We start from the raw sequence: 16,183 nt of genomic DNA, 5'->3' as shown, positions 1-16,183 counted from the left end.
ACGAGAACAATGATGCAGAGTTGGAGCCAATACAGGCAATGAAGAAGAAAAGCAGGCAATGATGATGTCAGTAGAGGATAACAACAGAAGGAGGAAGATGAGGAAATGTTTAGAGAAAGGCAGCCTGAGCCTTGGGGGAAAGGACGCGGCACTGCCTCTTAAGCGGGTTAAGGAGCGACTGGACCCCAGCACCTAGCATCCATCTTGGCAGCACAAGTTTTCAAGTGCAACAAAAGCAGTGGGGGCACAAGACCCCACTTAACGAAATAAGCAGCACCCGGCTATGTGATTGGGGATGCCATAGAAAAGGGGTTAGAAGCGTTTGAATGATTATGTTTCTTGCACCAGATGGATAGACGAGGTGCATGGGGCGCTGGGTTAGGAATTGTAGGACGGATGCCTTCGGCACTAACGGGTGCCATTCTAGCTCTTCACACAATGTGTTGACTACAAACACACGAAGGTGGTTTTATTGAGGATGGTTAAGCTGACCGCTAAGAAATGCTTCAGGAATTTCAGGGACAGCAAAAAATGCCTCATCAGTCTTTGGAAGTTTTTGTGGGTGCCTCCTTTTCAATCACTAGGTGGTCGGGTTGTAGGTAGTAAAATGGCAGTTTATTATGAACTGTAAACTTTAAATAGCACATCTATGGTGACTGGTGTTCAGCACTGTACCAATAGCTTGAGGGCTCTGAGCTAACTCACCTCAGAGAGCTTTGGAGGAAGGCTGGCCTGTGGATCAGCATGAGATTATCCACAAAGTTCCAAGGAAGGGTCACTGGACACTGGACTGGTGGATCAGGGCACTCGAAAAACTCAGGTGGAATTTACAAGACTAAAAAATATGTCTCCCATGGGTCGAAATGAAGATGAGGGGAGATCCACACTACTTTAGGAAAGAAGGGTGGAGGTCTCTCAAGGTGCCCCGTGGTTATAGTGGCAATGTAACTGTGTTGCATCGTTGCCTGTAGGAAGATATGAGAATTGCCACAAACTGGAAGTAAACCTGAGGGTGCACCCAGAATGCCACACCAAGTGTCACAGAAGGAACTGAATTAAGGTTATAATTAGGCCTTGACAAACTTAATTACGCCATAGTTTGAGTAATTTCATGAATTTGATACTGCGCTTGTTAAGCAAAATTCTCGAAACTATGTAACATCACGCAATTACCCACCATTTCTGATTAAAGTTTGCCATGACTTTGCCAGAATAACACAAATGGCCTGAACGTGAGCGGCTGTTGCTCATGCCATCTTATATCTTGCACTATTTATTTACCACGAAATGCGTCTTAGCATCAAACATTAGCTAGAGGTTGCACTTTGCACTAAATATATACCACCCAACAAAGGGGTTGCATTTTGTGTAATTACGTGTAATTTTGTGTGATTTCCCAAAAATTTCACATAATTAGGCAAAAATTAGTAGCACAAATTTCGCACACCGCTATTTATGATTCAAGCTCCAAACAAAAGAGTAAGGCTTGAAAGGCAGAGCAGACTGCATTGGTTTCGGTTTGCTTACTTCACTTGTGCAGTGCCATTCAGTATTTCACTAGGCGCCCTCTCACTTTGAAAGTTCACTTGCTGCCACTGCAAAAGAAACTGTGAAACTTCGGGGACACTCCTCATGATGCAGGACTTCTTTGAAAGGGATTAGTCCAAAGCTCAACAATTCTTACATAGTGCCATAAACGTTGCCCCACGTTTAGTGTGAACAGTAAAAAAGTCTGCACATTATCTTGCTATTTATAGTAGAAAACTGGTCCAGCGTGGGACCTCCAATCTTCCTTTACTTATCTCACAAATGTTGAAAGACTAAGAATTTAAGGGAGAATGTGAGATTTTGCAGCCTAGGAAGAGAAGCCCTACATTGAATTGGGCATGGATTTTAGTTTGCACTTATACTGCTATTAAAACATTGCTTCAAAAAGCAGCTAGCTCTGGAAGAACAAACCTGCTTCTCTGGTATTGTATCAGAACTGGAATCAAGGACTTGTGCTTCATTCACAGCATCCATGGTTTGTCTATCAGTGTAAGAAGTCCTCTCGCTGTATAGTGCTACATTCACAAACGCAGCATCCTGGAACTGCTGAAGATAAATTTCCAGATAGTACCTGAAAAACAGAGTAACAGTGATTTGGTACAGACAATCTTAATGTGTTTTAAAACAGTATTCCAACTGGAAGTGCAAGAGTCGTGTTCGCACTTTGCCTACGTGTAGTGATTAGTGTAGGTGTATAACCTGTAAGCCCTATGCAATGATGCATGGTTTTGGAGTGTGTCAAAAGCAACCTATCAAGGAGAAAGGGTAAACATGAGGTTGCCAGTTAAAATGTAGTCATTTTTATTCATGTGTTGGAGAATGATTAGAGAATGGTAGAAAAACTATGGCCTGCTAGTAGTAACCTCTGTGCGGTAGCACATCACTGGAAAATAGATCTGTAAATAAATGTATGGTTGTAAGAATGTGGGTTATTAGTTGTGCAGCATGTGAGGCCTGCACAAGTAATAAGTCAGCAATCGTCTCCTTCCTCCAAACCGAGTACCCACAGTAGCATTTGACTCTCTCAAGTTAGCGAAGCAAAGTAGTCCAAGCCTACTCAAGGGGAGGGCTTGTAATCTCCATCCGCTGGCATGCAATAAAAAATCTCAGTAAATGACTGTGATCCAATCAATACTTTTTCATTGAAATAGGAAAAATACATTTATTACACACACTACTAAACAGTACCTATTAATTTACAAATATTTACATCAGGTAGATTGATATAACTCTGGTGACCTTCTACATCACCTTTGACCCATAGCGGATCATGACCCTCGCAATAACAATACACCGCACGTATGCCAGATGCAACATCATAATATTAGTGGGTGAAGTTATATGAGAACCAGGCCTATGGGACTAGCTTTGCCACAGGGTCATCACATATATAATGCTTGCATTTTGGATTGTGAAGGTGTCACCACATCAGAATATATAGCCGGCCATTAGCTTTGTCAAGGAGTAACTCCCTTATATAAAACAATAACCCCATGCTAGGATTTACAAATTTAAACCAGGGGCATTCAAAGGCTTTCATTATTCATTTCTACGCTACCTTGCATGAAAGGGAGAAATCAGACTATAACTACCTAGTGGCGATTGCCACTAGATAGTTATAGTTGGGACCTAGTTTCTATAGCAACAGTGTTTTTTTCCTAGCTTATATCTAAGTTATCCCAAAAAATATGATGCTCACGTGGAAAGTTTAGGGGTGATCCATCAAGCAGGACTGGGAAAAAAGGGGGTCCCAAAACATGTTTTCTTTATGTTAATTTCCATAGGGATTTTGAACAGGAATAGCGGCCAAACTACTGGACGGATTCACACCAAATTTGGCAAAAAGCTGAATCTTTGTCCACAAAGTGCCCTTTTTGTTATTTGGTGTAAATACATTCAGTAGTTTCTGAAATATTAAATAAAATACAAATTTGAATATATAAGGATGCAAAGGCTCTGGGAACCCTCCAAATCTGGTGCTGAGATATGATTGGCTGGCTACACTTCAACAAGAAAGTGTTGGCAGCCATCTTGAGACTGGGTTTCAGCTGAGTCCCAGACAAAAAGGTAAAAAATAAGAAAATGGGCCAGGGTAGAGACACCATGACCCCTTAGCTCTGGTGCTAGGGTCTCAGAGGGACCCCCCTAAGGCAAAAACGCATTTTTCTAATTTCCACAGTGGCACTAAAAGCCACAGCAAAAATAAAAAAATACCAAAAAACAAGTGGGAGCTCCTACGCTTGTTTTAATGAAGCTCCCAGGTGGGCCAGGTCCAAGGGACATGTTAAAATAAGGGAGGGGATGCAAGGGCCCCCCTCCTAGGGAATGTTTATGGCCCAAGGACCACAACCTCACTGGGACTTATTATTATGTGGGTGGGCCTGCTGGACCTGCCCGTCCCCCAGGGGCCACCACCTGGGGACTTAATTCACATTGTATGCAGGGGGCCGCGTTCCCCCTGCAGCCTTTGAGACTACCACCTCTCTGGTGCTTAAGTTATAATGAAGGTAGTGGGTCCAAGTGGACCTCCTGCAGTCCTAGGTGCTACCACCTTCCAGGGTTTAAGTTATAATGAATTGTGGGATGACCATGGGGCCCCTGCACATCCCCGCGGTCTGCCACCTCTCCGGTGCTTCAGTAATATAGAATTCAGGGGCGTGCAGCTCCCCTGCAGCCGCAGAGACCACCACCTCCCTGGGGCTAAATTTAAATAATGAAGGCGGGTCCGTCATGGACTCCCAACCTGAGGACCACCACCTCCTCAGGGATACACAAGCCACACAACCCCCCTTGAGGAGCCATAGATGGTCTTAGAGACCGTCACCTCCCAGGGCTTGCTCCTGGTATGTCCGGAGGTGCCCACCCCCGGGATATAGCTGTTTGCTGTGACTTGGCAGGAGTTTTTACAGCTGGAAGCAGAGGTTTCCTCTGTTTACCTGCTTCAGAGAAGCAGGCGGGGAAAGAGAGGAAACAATTGCTCTCAAAGACAAGGAGCTGCCTCTTTAACCGCTCCCTCTCTATGACAGCAATGTCGGATCCTGCAAGAGGTGTGTTGGACTTTTTTGCTTATGCAGGGTCATCCCCAATCTTTTTGCCTCCTGCCTCCTACATTTTTCTGACCTGTTGCTGTTGGTTTTTGAACTCTGAGCACTTTACCACTGCTAACCAGTGCTAAAGTGCATACACTCTCTGTGTAAATTGTAATGTTGATTGGTTTATTCATGATTGGCCTATTTGATTTACTAGTAAGTCCCTAGTAAGGTGCACTAGAGGTGCCAGGGCCTGTAAATCAAATGTTACTAGTGGGCCTGCAGCACTGGTTGTGCCACCCACATAAGTAGCTCTGTAATCGTGTCTCAGACCTGCCACTGCAGTGTCTGTGTAGTTTTAACTGTAAATTCAACTTGGCAAGTGTACCCATTTGCCAGGCCTAAACCTTCCCTTTTCTTACATCTAAGGCACCCCTAAGGTAGGCTCTAGGTAGCCCCAAGGGCAGGGTGCAGTGTATGGTTAAGGTAGGACATATAGTAATGTGTTTATATGTCCTGACGGTGAAATATTGCTAAATTTGCTTTTCACTGTTGCAAGGCCTGTTTCTCTCATAGGTTAACATGGGGGCTATCTTTAAATCTGATTAAAGTGTAGATTTCCTTTGGGAGCGGATGGACATATGGAGTTTGGGGTCTCTGAGCTCACAATTTAAAAATACATCTTTTATTAAAGTTGATTTTAAGATTGTGTGTTTGAAAATGCCACTTTTAGAAAGTGAGCATTTTCTTGCTTATACCATTTCTGTGACTCTGTCTGTTTGTGGCTTCCCTGTCTGGGTCAGTTTGACAGTTGGGCTGGTTGCACCTCACACTAGACAGTGACACAAAGGGAGCTTGGGTTTAGTCAGCATTTCCTGATGAGCCATCTGTGCTAGGAGGGAGGGGAGGAGTGGTCACTTACACCTGAAAGGGCTGTGTCTGTCCTCACACAATGCCGTCTCCGACCCCCTGGTGAGTGTCTGGGGCCTGGCCTGGAAAAGGCAGGATTTCACATTCAAAAGAGACTTTACTTTGAAGTATGCCTACTTCAAAGGAGAAATCGGGTATAAGAAGGGCACCCAAAACCACAGACTTTAGAACACTTCTGGAAACAAGAGGAACCTCTGCCTGGAGAAGAGCTGAAGAGCTGAGGAGAAGTGCTAACCTGCCTGTGACTGAGCTTTGCGGAGCTATCCTGCAGTTGCTGCTTCTGCAAGAGTAAGAGGGCAAAGACTGGACTTTGTGTGCCTTTCATCTTGTGAAGAAATCTCTAAGGGCTTGATTTAGAGCTCGCCTCCTGTTGTTTGAAGTCTCAGGGATGGCAAAGACTTCTCTCTGCCAGCATCTGGAGTCTCTGGAGAGACTCCTGCTCTGACAAGTGGTGCCCTGCCCAGTCCCAGGAAAGCTGGTGGAAATCCAAGGAAATCGACTTCGGACCGGCTCCGCTGCTGAATCAGGTGACGCCGCCTGCAATGGACTCCGTGACCTTCGCTGGAACTCAATGACCTTCGCAGGCCTGATGCCACTGTAGCCTCACTGAAGTCCGCGACTCCGTGGAAGTCGCCGCAACCACGTCGTGACCGAAGCCGCTCGGAGTGTGCAGATTGAACGTTTCGCAAAGACGCCGCAAACCCCGACTTCGCGCCTTGACTTGTTTTCACTCTTCACCAAAGGTACTGTACTTGGGGGTCCACATGACTCCGTGTCCGGCGCTGCTGGTGTCGGCTTGTTGGGAACGACTCCGCCATGACGCCGTGTTAACACCTCATCAAAGCATTTTGTGTTTCTAAGTGCTATTTTTTAGTTTAATCTTTAAAAATTCATAACTTGACTTGTGTATGTCAGATTTTTGTTGTTTTGGTCTTGTTTTGTTTAGATAACTATTTCCTCTTTTTCTAAACTGGTGTTGTGTAATTTTGTAGTGTTTCCATTAAGTTACTGTGTGTGTTGGTACAAATACTTTACACCTAGCACTCTGAAGTTAAGCCTACTGCTCTACCAAGCTACCAAGGGGGTAAGCAGGGGTTAGCTGAGGGTGATTCTCCTTTACCCTGACTAGAGTGAGGGTCCTTGCTTGAACAGGGGGTAACCTGACTGTCAACCAAAGACCCCATTTCTAACATACTGTATAATTATGCTATGTCCTGTTTATCTCTTCTGTAGGGGACCTTTTTTTTCTTTTAGTATTTGCCTGTTCATCTTACTCTGTGGGTGTGTGTTCAGTCCCTCCTCCCCACCAGCTCCCTTTGTAAACATAAAACCAACAGCAGATGGAGGCTTTTCTAGGGCCAGTTTGTCCTCGCTCTCTTTCTCTTGTTTTAGTGGCTTCTACAGGCGATGGCTTTTCTCAGGAGTCAATGGTGAGTAAAGATCATGTTGCAGTTTGTTTACTTAAAATGGTTAGTCTCAATTGCTGTGCTGTATCTTTACAAAAACACTGTTTCATCGTGCTTTATTTTTTACAGTGTCTGGGCTCCCCTGGTAGTTCCACTCGTCCTTCTCCTCTGGCTGGGGGGCCTCCTCCTCCCCCTGTAACTCTGGCTAATGAAAATGAAACTATGGGCTCCGGCTGAGGCCAATCTTGCTTGCTGCTGTGAGTTGTGTTTTCCTCAGTGCCTCCCCTCCCGTGCCCTCCCCTCTGGTGTCTTGTATTGTGGGATCCCCCCCTCAAAGCTCCACCAGGCAGGACTTGCGCTCAGCAGCAGAGTAGGGCTCTAGTTCTAGTTTGCATGACATCAACACTGTTACATGGATAATTGCACTTTTGCCGATAGGTTTGACTGCGAGTGACCTTCTGTTTCCTTGCATTTGACTTTAAAAAAAATAAATCACATGTTTTCTAGCTATTAATATGTAATTTTGGGTAAAAATTAGCAACTTTTTTAACATGTGTGCCAACTACAAAGTACTAGATTATGTAACTCATTTGGACGCTGACATGTGCAGGCAGAAGTGCTGTTGTGCACATGGTGACGCCACCAGCAGCTTCCAGTCTCCCTCGGCCGGGGTCTAAGGGGAACGTGGTCTCCAGTCTAAAAATAGTTGGGAACTCCCTCCACCTGCTTACAACGCTGACTTGTGCTATGGGTGCTAGCAAAGAATCAATGTGTGCACGTTATGCTCCAAAAGGTACTGCAAAGTTATAATCGGACACAAAAACAGACCCAGTATGTGCACAAACAGTATTTCCACTTGGGTGTATCTCAACTATGGTTGTTCACTCGGCCCATTCCCCTTTATGTGAAGGGTATGATAGTACTGTGACACCCACGGCTTTAAGTGGACAGGGTCCTTCTGGGTCTCAGACCAGGAAGTAATCAAAAACTGACTTTGAAACGAGTCCCTTATATTTGCAGGCAAAACACTGATCGATTTTGGAACAATGATTGTGAAAATGTTCCTTTGAGCAAAAGATGCATATGGGGAAAAGAGAGGAAGAGAGAAAAATAATGTCATAAAGGGAGAACACAGAAAGCTGCAGGAGTAAGCTCAATTGGCAATAACTGGCTATAAATGGGTTACAGACCCCTGATATCGCTTCATCATTACACAGCTTCAGTATTCCCTGCTCGCATATTAAGCTCTAGCAGCTGTGAGTTTTAGAGGAGAGCTCTGGGCACCGGCAGTTTTTATTTACAAATTAAGCTGTTCCAAAACTGCAAGCGTCATGTTATTCCTGCCTAAAGTTAACTTGAATTATAAATTAAGGTTGTTTTACAGTACGGGAACATATATCCCAGTGACTGTGTTTCCTGCTGCTTTGGTTATAGTAAAAGTAAACCATCCGCCTACTGTCATATGTGCGTTTTCTTTATACAGTGAAGTAGAAAGCTGCAGAAGTGTATTAATTTGCTAATTAGCGGCTGTTTATGGTTTAAAGAGGCACAACATTGAATTAGGATTCCAAACCTTCAGTATTTTGTGCATGGCAGGGGCATGAATTATAGTTACTTTAGGCCGGGAAACACTGTATAATGTCTCAAATATTTCAATTTTGAATCAATTTACAAATGAAAACAATTGGTACCAAACTCACAACGCTTATGTGTTGTGATTTTATATAACTACAAAGATGTAACTTCTATTGCTTTAGTTATGGTTAAATAGCTTTGTTTATATCTACTGCACATGAAATACAGCATTGTATAAGCATGCATACAGATTCACTGACAGTAAAATGCTATTTAATACTTTTGTCGAGGAAGGCAAAGGCCATCAACACCCACTCGAGGCTCATGAGTTATGACTTCTCCTGCTCTCAACATGGGTAACAAATAGCATATTTCACTCTACGCATCTGTATATGTTCTATGTGTGTGTTTCCATACAAAGCATTCACTGCAACACTCCCTCAGCCAATGTATACTACATCGAGCAAAGCCCATTTACATTTATAGTGTACATCAGGCAGCAGTTGAAAACACTGGTGGTTGCATCTTTTTGCATTTTTTAAAATTTTACTCTGGAGGAACACCTGATCACGTTTCCACTAAACTGTTATCTGATCACAATTACACAAGAAGCTTTGCCAGTCAATCTTTTTCATGTTAAAAGGCATATGAGCTGCAGTCACCTCTTTGGCAGTATAAAAACTAAGGAGCTTATTTACAAGCCCCTTGAACCACGGGAGCGTCACTTTCAGCTACGCTCCAGTAGCGCAATGCCCTGTGGCTTAACGCCACCTTGTAATTATTATAGGCTTCCCTGATGCAGTTTTCTGCGACAGAGAGGCGTGCAATGAGTGTTGCTGTCGGTGTTCCACCACAACACCCATTGCATTTTGATCCTGCTCCAGATTTACGAAGTTTGGCAAACATGAGGCAGCACCAAAAACCCAAAGGGTGGCATTAGCATGGTGTAACGAGGAGAAATACTTTTCTCCTTGTTTTTGCTTTCTCTATGAGCGCTGCAGAAAGAGCAAAACACCACAAATGATTGTTTATGTGCAGGAAGGTGTCTCTTCCAGCACATAAACAATCATTAAATAATGACAATTTGCTACTTCTGTGTGTGCTGCATTCTGTCAATTATTGATTGTTTAAGTGCAGGAAGGGATACCGTCCTGCACATAAACAATCAATCCATGCACCATGGTGCAAAGATGCCTGCATTGGCGCTAGGGGGAGGGCCATATTTTCATAAATACAGCGCATCCCTGCATTTCTGAAGTGATGTGGCGCTGCCAATTTTGGCGCAGCACTGCTCCACTTTTTTGTAAATCTTGCCCCAAATCTTTTAAATAAAGGCAAAAGCAGGCGCAGTAGGCCAATTGTGTCACAAAGGTAAGAAAAATCAGAGGTGCTGTGCACATAGATAGGGCGAGATAGGCCCCTCATAGAAAAGCAGTAGAGTATCAAACATTAAAGGGGAATCCTGGGGATTATACCCAAACGTACATCTCACAGTGGGCTATTGAGACATAATGCCCACAAACCTGTGAATTCGCTATGTAGAAAAGTGTCAAAACCTTATATACCTCAGCAACACTACTCATCGCCTTCCACCTTTGCTCAATTCACTCACGTGTCCTCTACAGGCCGCTGTATCTCTCCAAAGTTGCATGCACACTTCTGATTCACTTAGGCTCTTTTCATACTGCCCAGAAGTTATTATCAGCAAGCAAAATATTGTACAGCCAAGGAAGTACTAGAGTTAATTTCAACTATTTCACCTTTGCATGCACTTCTGCTAACAATGTCTTCTAAAAATACCTTCTCTTCTCTTGACATCCTCATTTGTCCCGTAAAATATGTTAGCATTACCTCTTAATGTAACAAACACAGGCATGTTGGTACATATTTCTGCAGGTCTTTGATTTCAAATTGGCCCATTTGTGTACACAAACTTCAGCATAACCAGATACCCAGAGAACGAATCCTGTCCCATCAGCTCTATAACCCAGTTTAAATGTTGTATTACTTTGTCACAGACTGAAACAAATCCTAATTAGGAACACATATATCTATTGGAAATTAAACCTAAACTGTCTTTATCCCTAATACGAATGACTTTTAATATATCTTAATTATTCTTTCCCTTATAGTTTTTGATTTTTTTCAATCATTTGCTGTCCTTTCATACTGTCTTGCTGCTGTAAAATGCATAACCGAAGAAAGGAATGCAATAAATGGCATAAAAATACAACTTACCCTTTCCCTTTTTGAAGTGACATAACAGCAGATTTCTGTGTGCCATAGTTATAAAATTGAGAGGAGGCACTATCCCCATATGCAATCTTGACCTGATCAGAGAGAAAGAATATTATTAGTGTATATTACCACAGTTATAAAGTATTATGAAATATATACCTGACTTGCAAAATATGTTTTGAAGCATTGCCCATTCATAATGTTGTCTGGGGTTTGTCCAGAGATGTAACAAAGAAAGTGATCCACCTGGGCAGAAAGATTACTATCCTATCAAATCATCATGCAGGCGTCTGGTTTAAGGGAGAAAAAGCCCATCATTAATTCCAAATCATTGTCGGTGATAACATTGCCAAGTCTCTCAGGAATGCCAACCGAATGCAATTAGCATTTTACTAGTTATTCTACTGAGTCCTGGTTTTAAGTCCCATCATATTGGCTGGTGAGCTGTGTGTGCAACTGTGCATTCACCTCACAAACTAGTCAAGGGAGTATCTCTCATAAATAAACACCTGGCCAAGGTACTGAAAAACTGTGGTAGGTTGAATTGTCCGCACAACAGTACATAATGTTAAGAGCTGGCCTAGCAGTACACAGGTCGGTTCTTAAAATTTGCTACAGGTCAAAAAAATACTGGTTATATATTGCAACCAGCCTTTTCCAACAAGTAAATTGTACACCTGGACGGACAATTCTATAACAACTTCTGCAGACAGACCATTACTGTTCTATATATTAATACATACCTCATCAATTGAACACAGATTTGCATTTTTCCATAATTCCTTTTTGGAATAACATGACTATTGAAAACATAGAAATGCAGCACAGAAACCTGCCTTTGTTTAGTATGCCCCCATCTCCAAACTGCTATTCCTTTAAGCATGCCGTCTCTTTTCAGCCATCTTTAGTATTCAACTTTTTATTCTAGCAGCACATTTTTTAATAAAAAATGAAACCTCATTGAACATGCTCCTTTCTTAGTTCCAATGCATGGTTTTTGAGCAAGTTACGATTTGTGTTCCTAAGACTTATGAAATGTCAGTGGTTTTCCAGTTCTAATTTGTAACCGCAACTGAATTCTTTATTAGAATGCTTCCCCCACTCAACAGTTTCCTGTGGGCAGACAGCAAAACCATACTTCAGGTGGTTTTTAGCCTTGTGCAACTGGGTTTGGCAGCATAGCCTGGCCCATGGCTAAGTCTTGCACCAATCTGAGACAGCTCAAAGCCATGTGCATCAGGGGCTGGCCAGGCCAAACACAGTAGTAATATAGTAAATTATTTTTACATTCTTTCACTCCTCTTGGTATTTTAACCAGAGGGATGTAAGACTGTTAAAGAGGGGAAGGTGGTACTGGTATAGGGCATATCTCAGACATAATGTGAACCTTCGCTTTAGTCCATGCCCCTAACACTAATCAGGTCCCCTTTATACGTTCATCCCTATCATTCCTATCCTTATTGGGGTGATTCGCCGAAGGCAAGATCTTTCTGATGGGGGATTTCAACCTGGCCTGGGACTCCTCTGTGGATAGTACACACCCCCTCAGAACGATAACTCATTGAAACAAGCTCTACAAGATTCCCTTTATACATTCATCCCTACCATTCCTATCCTAAGCTGTACAAGTTTTAGGGCTCATAGACAGCTGGAGAACTCTTATTTCTTGAGTCCTGTGACTACATCTTTTTTTCACACTCACACCGTAAATACTCTTGGATAGACTACACATTTATCAGTCGATCACTCACTCAAGATCTGGTATCAGCCACCTTCTACCCAATTTTCATCTCAGACCATGCCCCAGTTTTGGTAACATAAGCATGAGTTTCCCCTCCACCAAACGGGAATGCCTACCTTGCATCTCATTAAGGCAAGGTAGGTCTCCACTTTCAGAAAATGACTTTAACTCCATAAATTTGGTGCTAGAGGGGTCTAGCACCAAAGTATAAATATGGAGTTAGTTTTGCACCGAATTAGAGTAAAAAAAAAAAGACACTAATTCGGTGCAAACAGAGTATAAATATGCCCCTTACTCTTCAGCGGAAGGTCACCTCTTTGAAGGGGAAACTCGAGGCTATATATACACATTTAGAGTAGCATACACTCTTTTTACATCTTAAGAGTAAATCCTATTATCATAGTAACTAAATAGGCACACATCTGGCGGGGCAACTGGGAGTGAAACATGAGAGGGAATATATTGGAGAAATCCAACAGGAGTCGAGCAATCTCACAAACTCTGATGAGGAAAAAGGCCCAGCTATTCATTTTACCAATGGCACTATATGGTCAATCGTTAAGATGAGCAACTCCAACTAGAGTACTTCGAGGGTATAGACCTCTCACAAGTGACTGCTGCCCAAAATGAGATCCTAGAGCAACCTATTAGTGAGGAATAGGTCCAAATGGCTATAAAAGCTTTAAAGATCCACAAACCACCCAGACCAGACAGCCTCACAGCACGTTATAAAACATATAGCTCTTATCTACTCCTTCATCTGACTGCCCTCCTTAACCAGATGGCCGAAGAGAGCAATGTAACACCTTCCACGAGCGAGGTCCTAGTCTTCATCATTCTGAAGTCAGGTAAGGACCTGCGTGACTGCTCATGTGATCATATAGACCCAAAGCACTACTCAACCTAAACGCCAAATAATATTCTAAAATCTTGGCTGTTAGACTTGATGACCTGATGCCGGACTTGATACATCCAGATCAATCAGACTTTATTAAGAGTAGAGAAACACACAAAAACTTGAGGAGGTTTTTCCACCTAGTCGAAAAAGCCAATAAGAGAAAAATTCCAGCAATACTGCTCACCCTTGATGCAGAGAATGCCTTAGACTGGGTGGACGGGCCCTTTTTATTTCACACTTTAAGGCAACTCAGTTTCTGAAACCAAGTTATAGCAATGATTAAGGCAAATTATAACACGCAGCACTCCAGAGTGCTAGTCAATGTAGTGAGCTATGATGTCTTCAACTTAGGAAGAGTGACAACACAGGGTTGCCCCTCTCCTAGCTCCTTTTTGCGCTGAGCATCGAACCATTAGCCACCAAAATCCATGCAATGCCAATGGTCAAGAGTCTCCACTTCAGATCAATTCAACACAAGATCTCTCTATTTGCAGACAATGTGCTCTTGATACTTACCTGTTAAACAACATGTTTAGCAAAGTTCCAAGAAGAACTGCGGCTAAATGAAGAAGAGGCAAGCTATCATGTCCACCTATCTAAATCCTTCATACTCAATTTGACGCAAACCCACACGGCTATGGAGGCTTTGGTGACCTCTACCCCCTTCCAATGGGCCCGGAAAGACATCACTTACTTGGGCATTAGGATCACACCGACAATAGCAGATCTCTATCGAGCCAACTTCCCCCCCTTTCTTAAGCAGCTGAAGATAGACCTTAAATGCTGGGCACCAATGTATATTTGTTGGCTTGGCCGTGTAATTGCCATAAAGATGATAGTCCTGTCCAGAGTCTTGTATCTCTTTCAGGGACTCCCCATAGAATTAGAATGAGAATTGTTACTCACGCTACGTACACTCATCACACACTTTGTATAGAAAAATCGTAGAACCCATTTGGTATTTAAAGTGTTATGCCTTCCAAGAGATCTAGGAAGATTAGCTCTACCAGACTTCCAACTCTACTATAAGACAGCTCAATTAGGAGTTATCTCAGAATGGCCATTTAGAGAGCCTGATAAACACTGGCTGCATATGGATAGAGCAGAGGTAGGGAGACACATCTGGGATATTCTATGGAAGACGAAAGCAGAGAGCCCGCCAAATGCTTATTTGAGCACTCCCACAAAAACAACTCTTAAGATTTGGGACGAGATGAACAGAGCACCAAAAAATTACAATCTTTTCCCCAGGACTTCTGCCAGGTCCCTTTGACGCCTGGAGGGAGGGGGAATGTTTTGTCCTCTCTGATCTTTTTCATAATTGGAATATCCTAACATCTGAACACTGTCAACTGAACTTTGGCCATGCAGACTCAGAAAAGTACCACTATACACAATTAAAACACTAGGCTCTATACCCTGTTACCAGTGGGGCTGCCATAGAGGGCGTAACTCTATTGAGCAATTTGTCACGAAAGTGGGGTCCACCAGGGGAGCCATTTCTTTCTTCTCTTCCCTAATACTCAACACACTTCTCACCCCGTGACAACACCACATCAGGTTTTGGGAGCTAATTCTTGGTAAAGAAGTCTCTGAGGCTAAGTGGCAAAAAATATGGCACAATATACCAAATTTTAACCATTTCAGAGGCATGCAGAAGGCACATTACAAAATACTCTTTTATTGGTTCCTATATCCCACTAAACTTAGAAACAAAATTCCAAACACTTCTGACCTGTGCTGGAGAGGGTGTGGCCTACTAGTCAATTTCTGGTATATTTGGTGGGATTGTCCGATGATACAACCCTTCTAGTATGAAAACCTAGTGAAAATCAAGGAAATCCTGAGATACCCAATTCCAAATGACCCGAGATGCATTACTGGGCCTTAGGGATGATAAACCTAAACTAGAAACTAAAGAAGACCGAGCCATATTGTGGCTATGCTTAGGTGCAGCTAAGCTGGCACTAGCAATGGCATGGAAGAGAAAAGATGCTCCTTCACTCTCACAATGGCACACACATCTCTGGCAAGCCCTCATGTGACATATATTCTCCTCAATACCTATAACAACTTTTAATTCCCTTGTGGACGCCTAATAACGTACCTCTCTAGAAGGCTCCCACTGTGCACCTGTTCACCTTGTAGGAGGGCACTTCCCCTTTTCCAATATTAATAACACAAATCCTCTGAATCCCAACTCACTCCACAAACCTGGCTGTAACAAACACTGAACATTCTTGCACCCTAAGGTTTTTTTTATTTTCTCTGTTTGTTTCTTTTCTCTTTCTCCTATTTGGTTTGGAGACGGGGTAGATATGTTGGGGAATTGTTTAATGTTAAACATGGGCTGTTAGACAGCAAGAACTAAAGTGACTTTGTACTGAGATAGATGTATATAGACTTTGTCTCTATCTAGCTCGGCGTGGATTTCCCTGTGCTGATCCAATGCTTAAAAACTTTGGTAGATAAACAGACATTTGAGGTGAGCAAATCTAGAGTGTCGCTGGTGTTGCAGGGTGTTCCTAACTGGAGCTGCTCTCCACCTAGACTTGGGAGCTACCCAGAGTTCTCTTTTCTTTTTTTGCACATATAAATATATATATATATATATATATATATATATATATATATATATATATATATATATATATAAATATAAAAGTCTACTTTGTTTTACTACAAACATGTATATTTTAGATACATATTTGAATCTAATAATTTTGTCTTGTATAATTTCAGGCTAACACTACTTTGTTTACAAAGGTATATTTTAAAATAATAAGATAACAAGTATTTTAAAGAAGAATCATAATTT

The 16,183-nt window shown here is 42.5% G+C and overlaps 1 protein-coding gene across 2 annotated transcripts in view; it reads right to left on the bottom strand.

Moving 5' to 3' along the window:
- The window catches only part of LOC138282759 (fibrocystin-L-like), a 455,872-nt gene that overhangs the window by 353,055 nt on the left and 86,634 nt on the right, over positions 1–16,183 (bottom strand). For both annotated transcript variants that reach the window (XM_069220630.1, XM_069220631.1), the window contains exons 15-16: positions 10,727–10,818; positions 1,960–2,119 (exon numbers count right to left, since the gene is read on the bottom strand). In XM_069220630.1, the coding sequence (XP_069076731.1) occupies positions 1,960–2,119; positions 10,727–10,818 (252 nt within the window). The remainder of the gene's footprint in view (positions 1–1,959; positions 2,120–10,726; positions 10,819–16,183) is intronic.

Source organism: Pleurodeles waltl, chromosome 2_2 (genome assembly GCF_031143425.1).
Source record: "Pleurodeles waltl isolate 20211129_DDA chromosome 2_2, aPleWal1.hap1.20221129, whole genome shotgun sequence".
Lineage (NCBI taxonomy): Eukaryota > Metazoa > Chordata > Amphibia > Caudata > Salamandridae > Pleurodeles > Pleurodeles waltl.
This window is presented reverse-complemented; position numbering and strand designations above follow the sequence as displayed.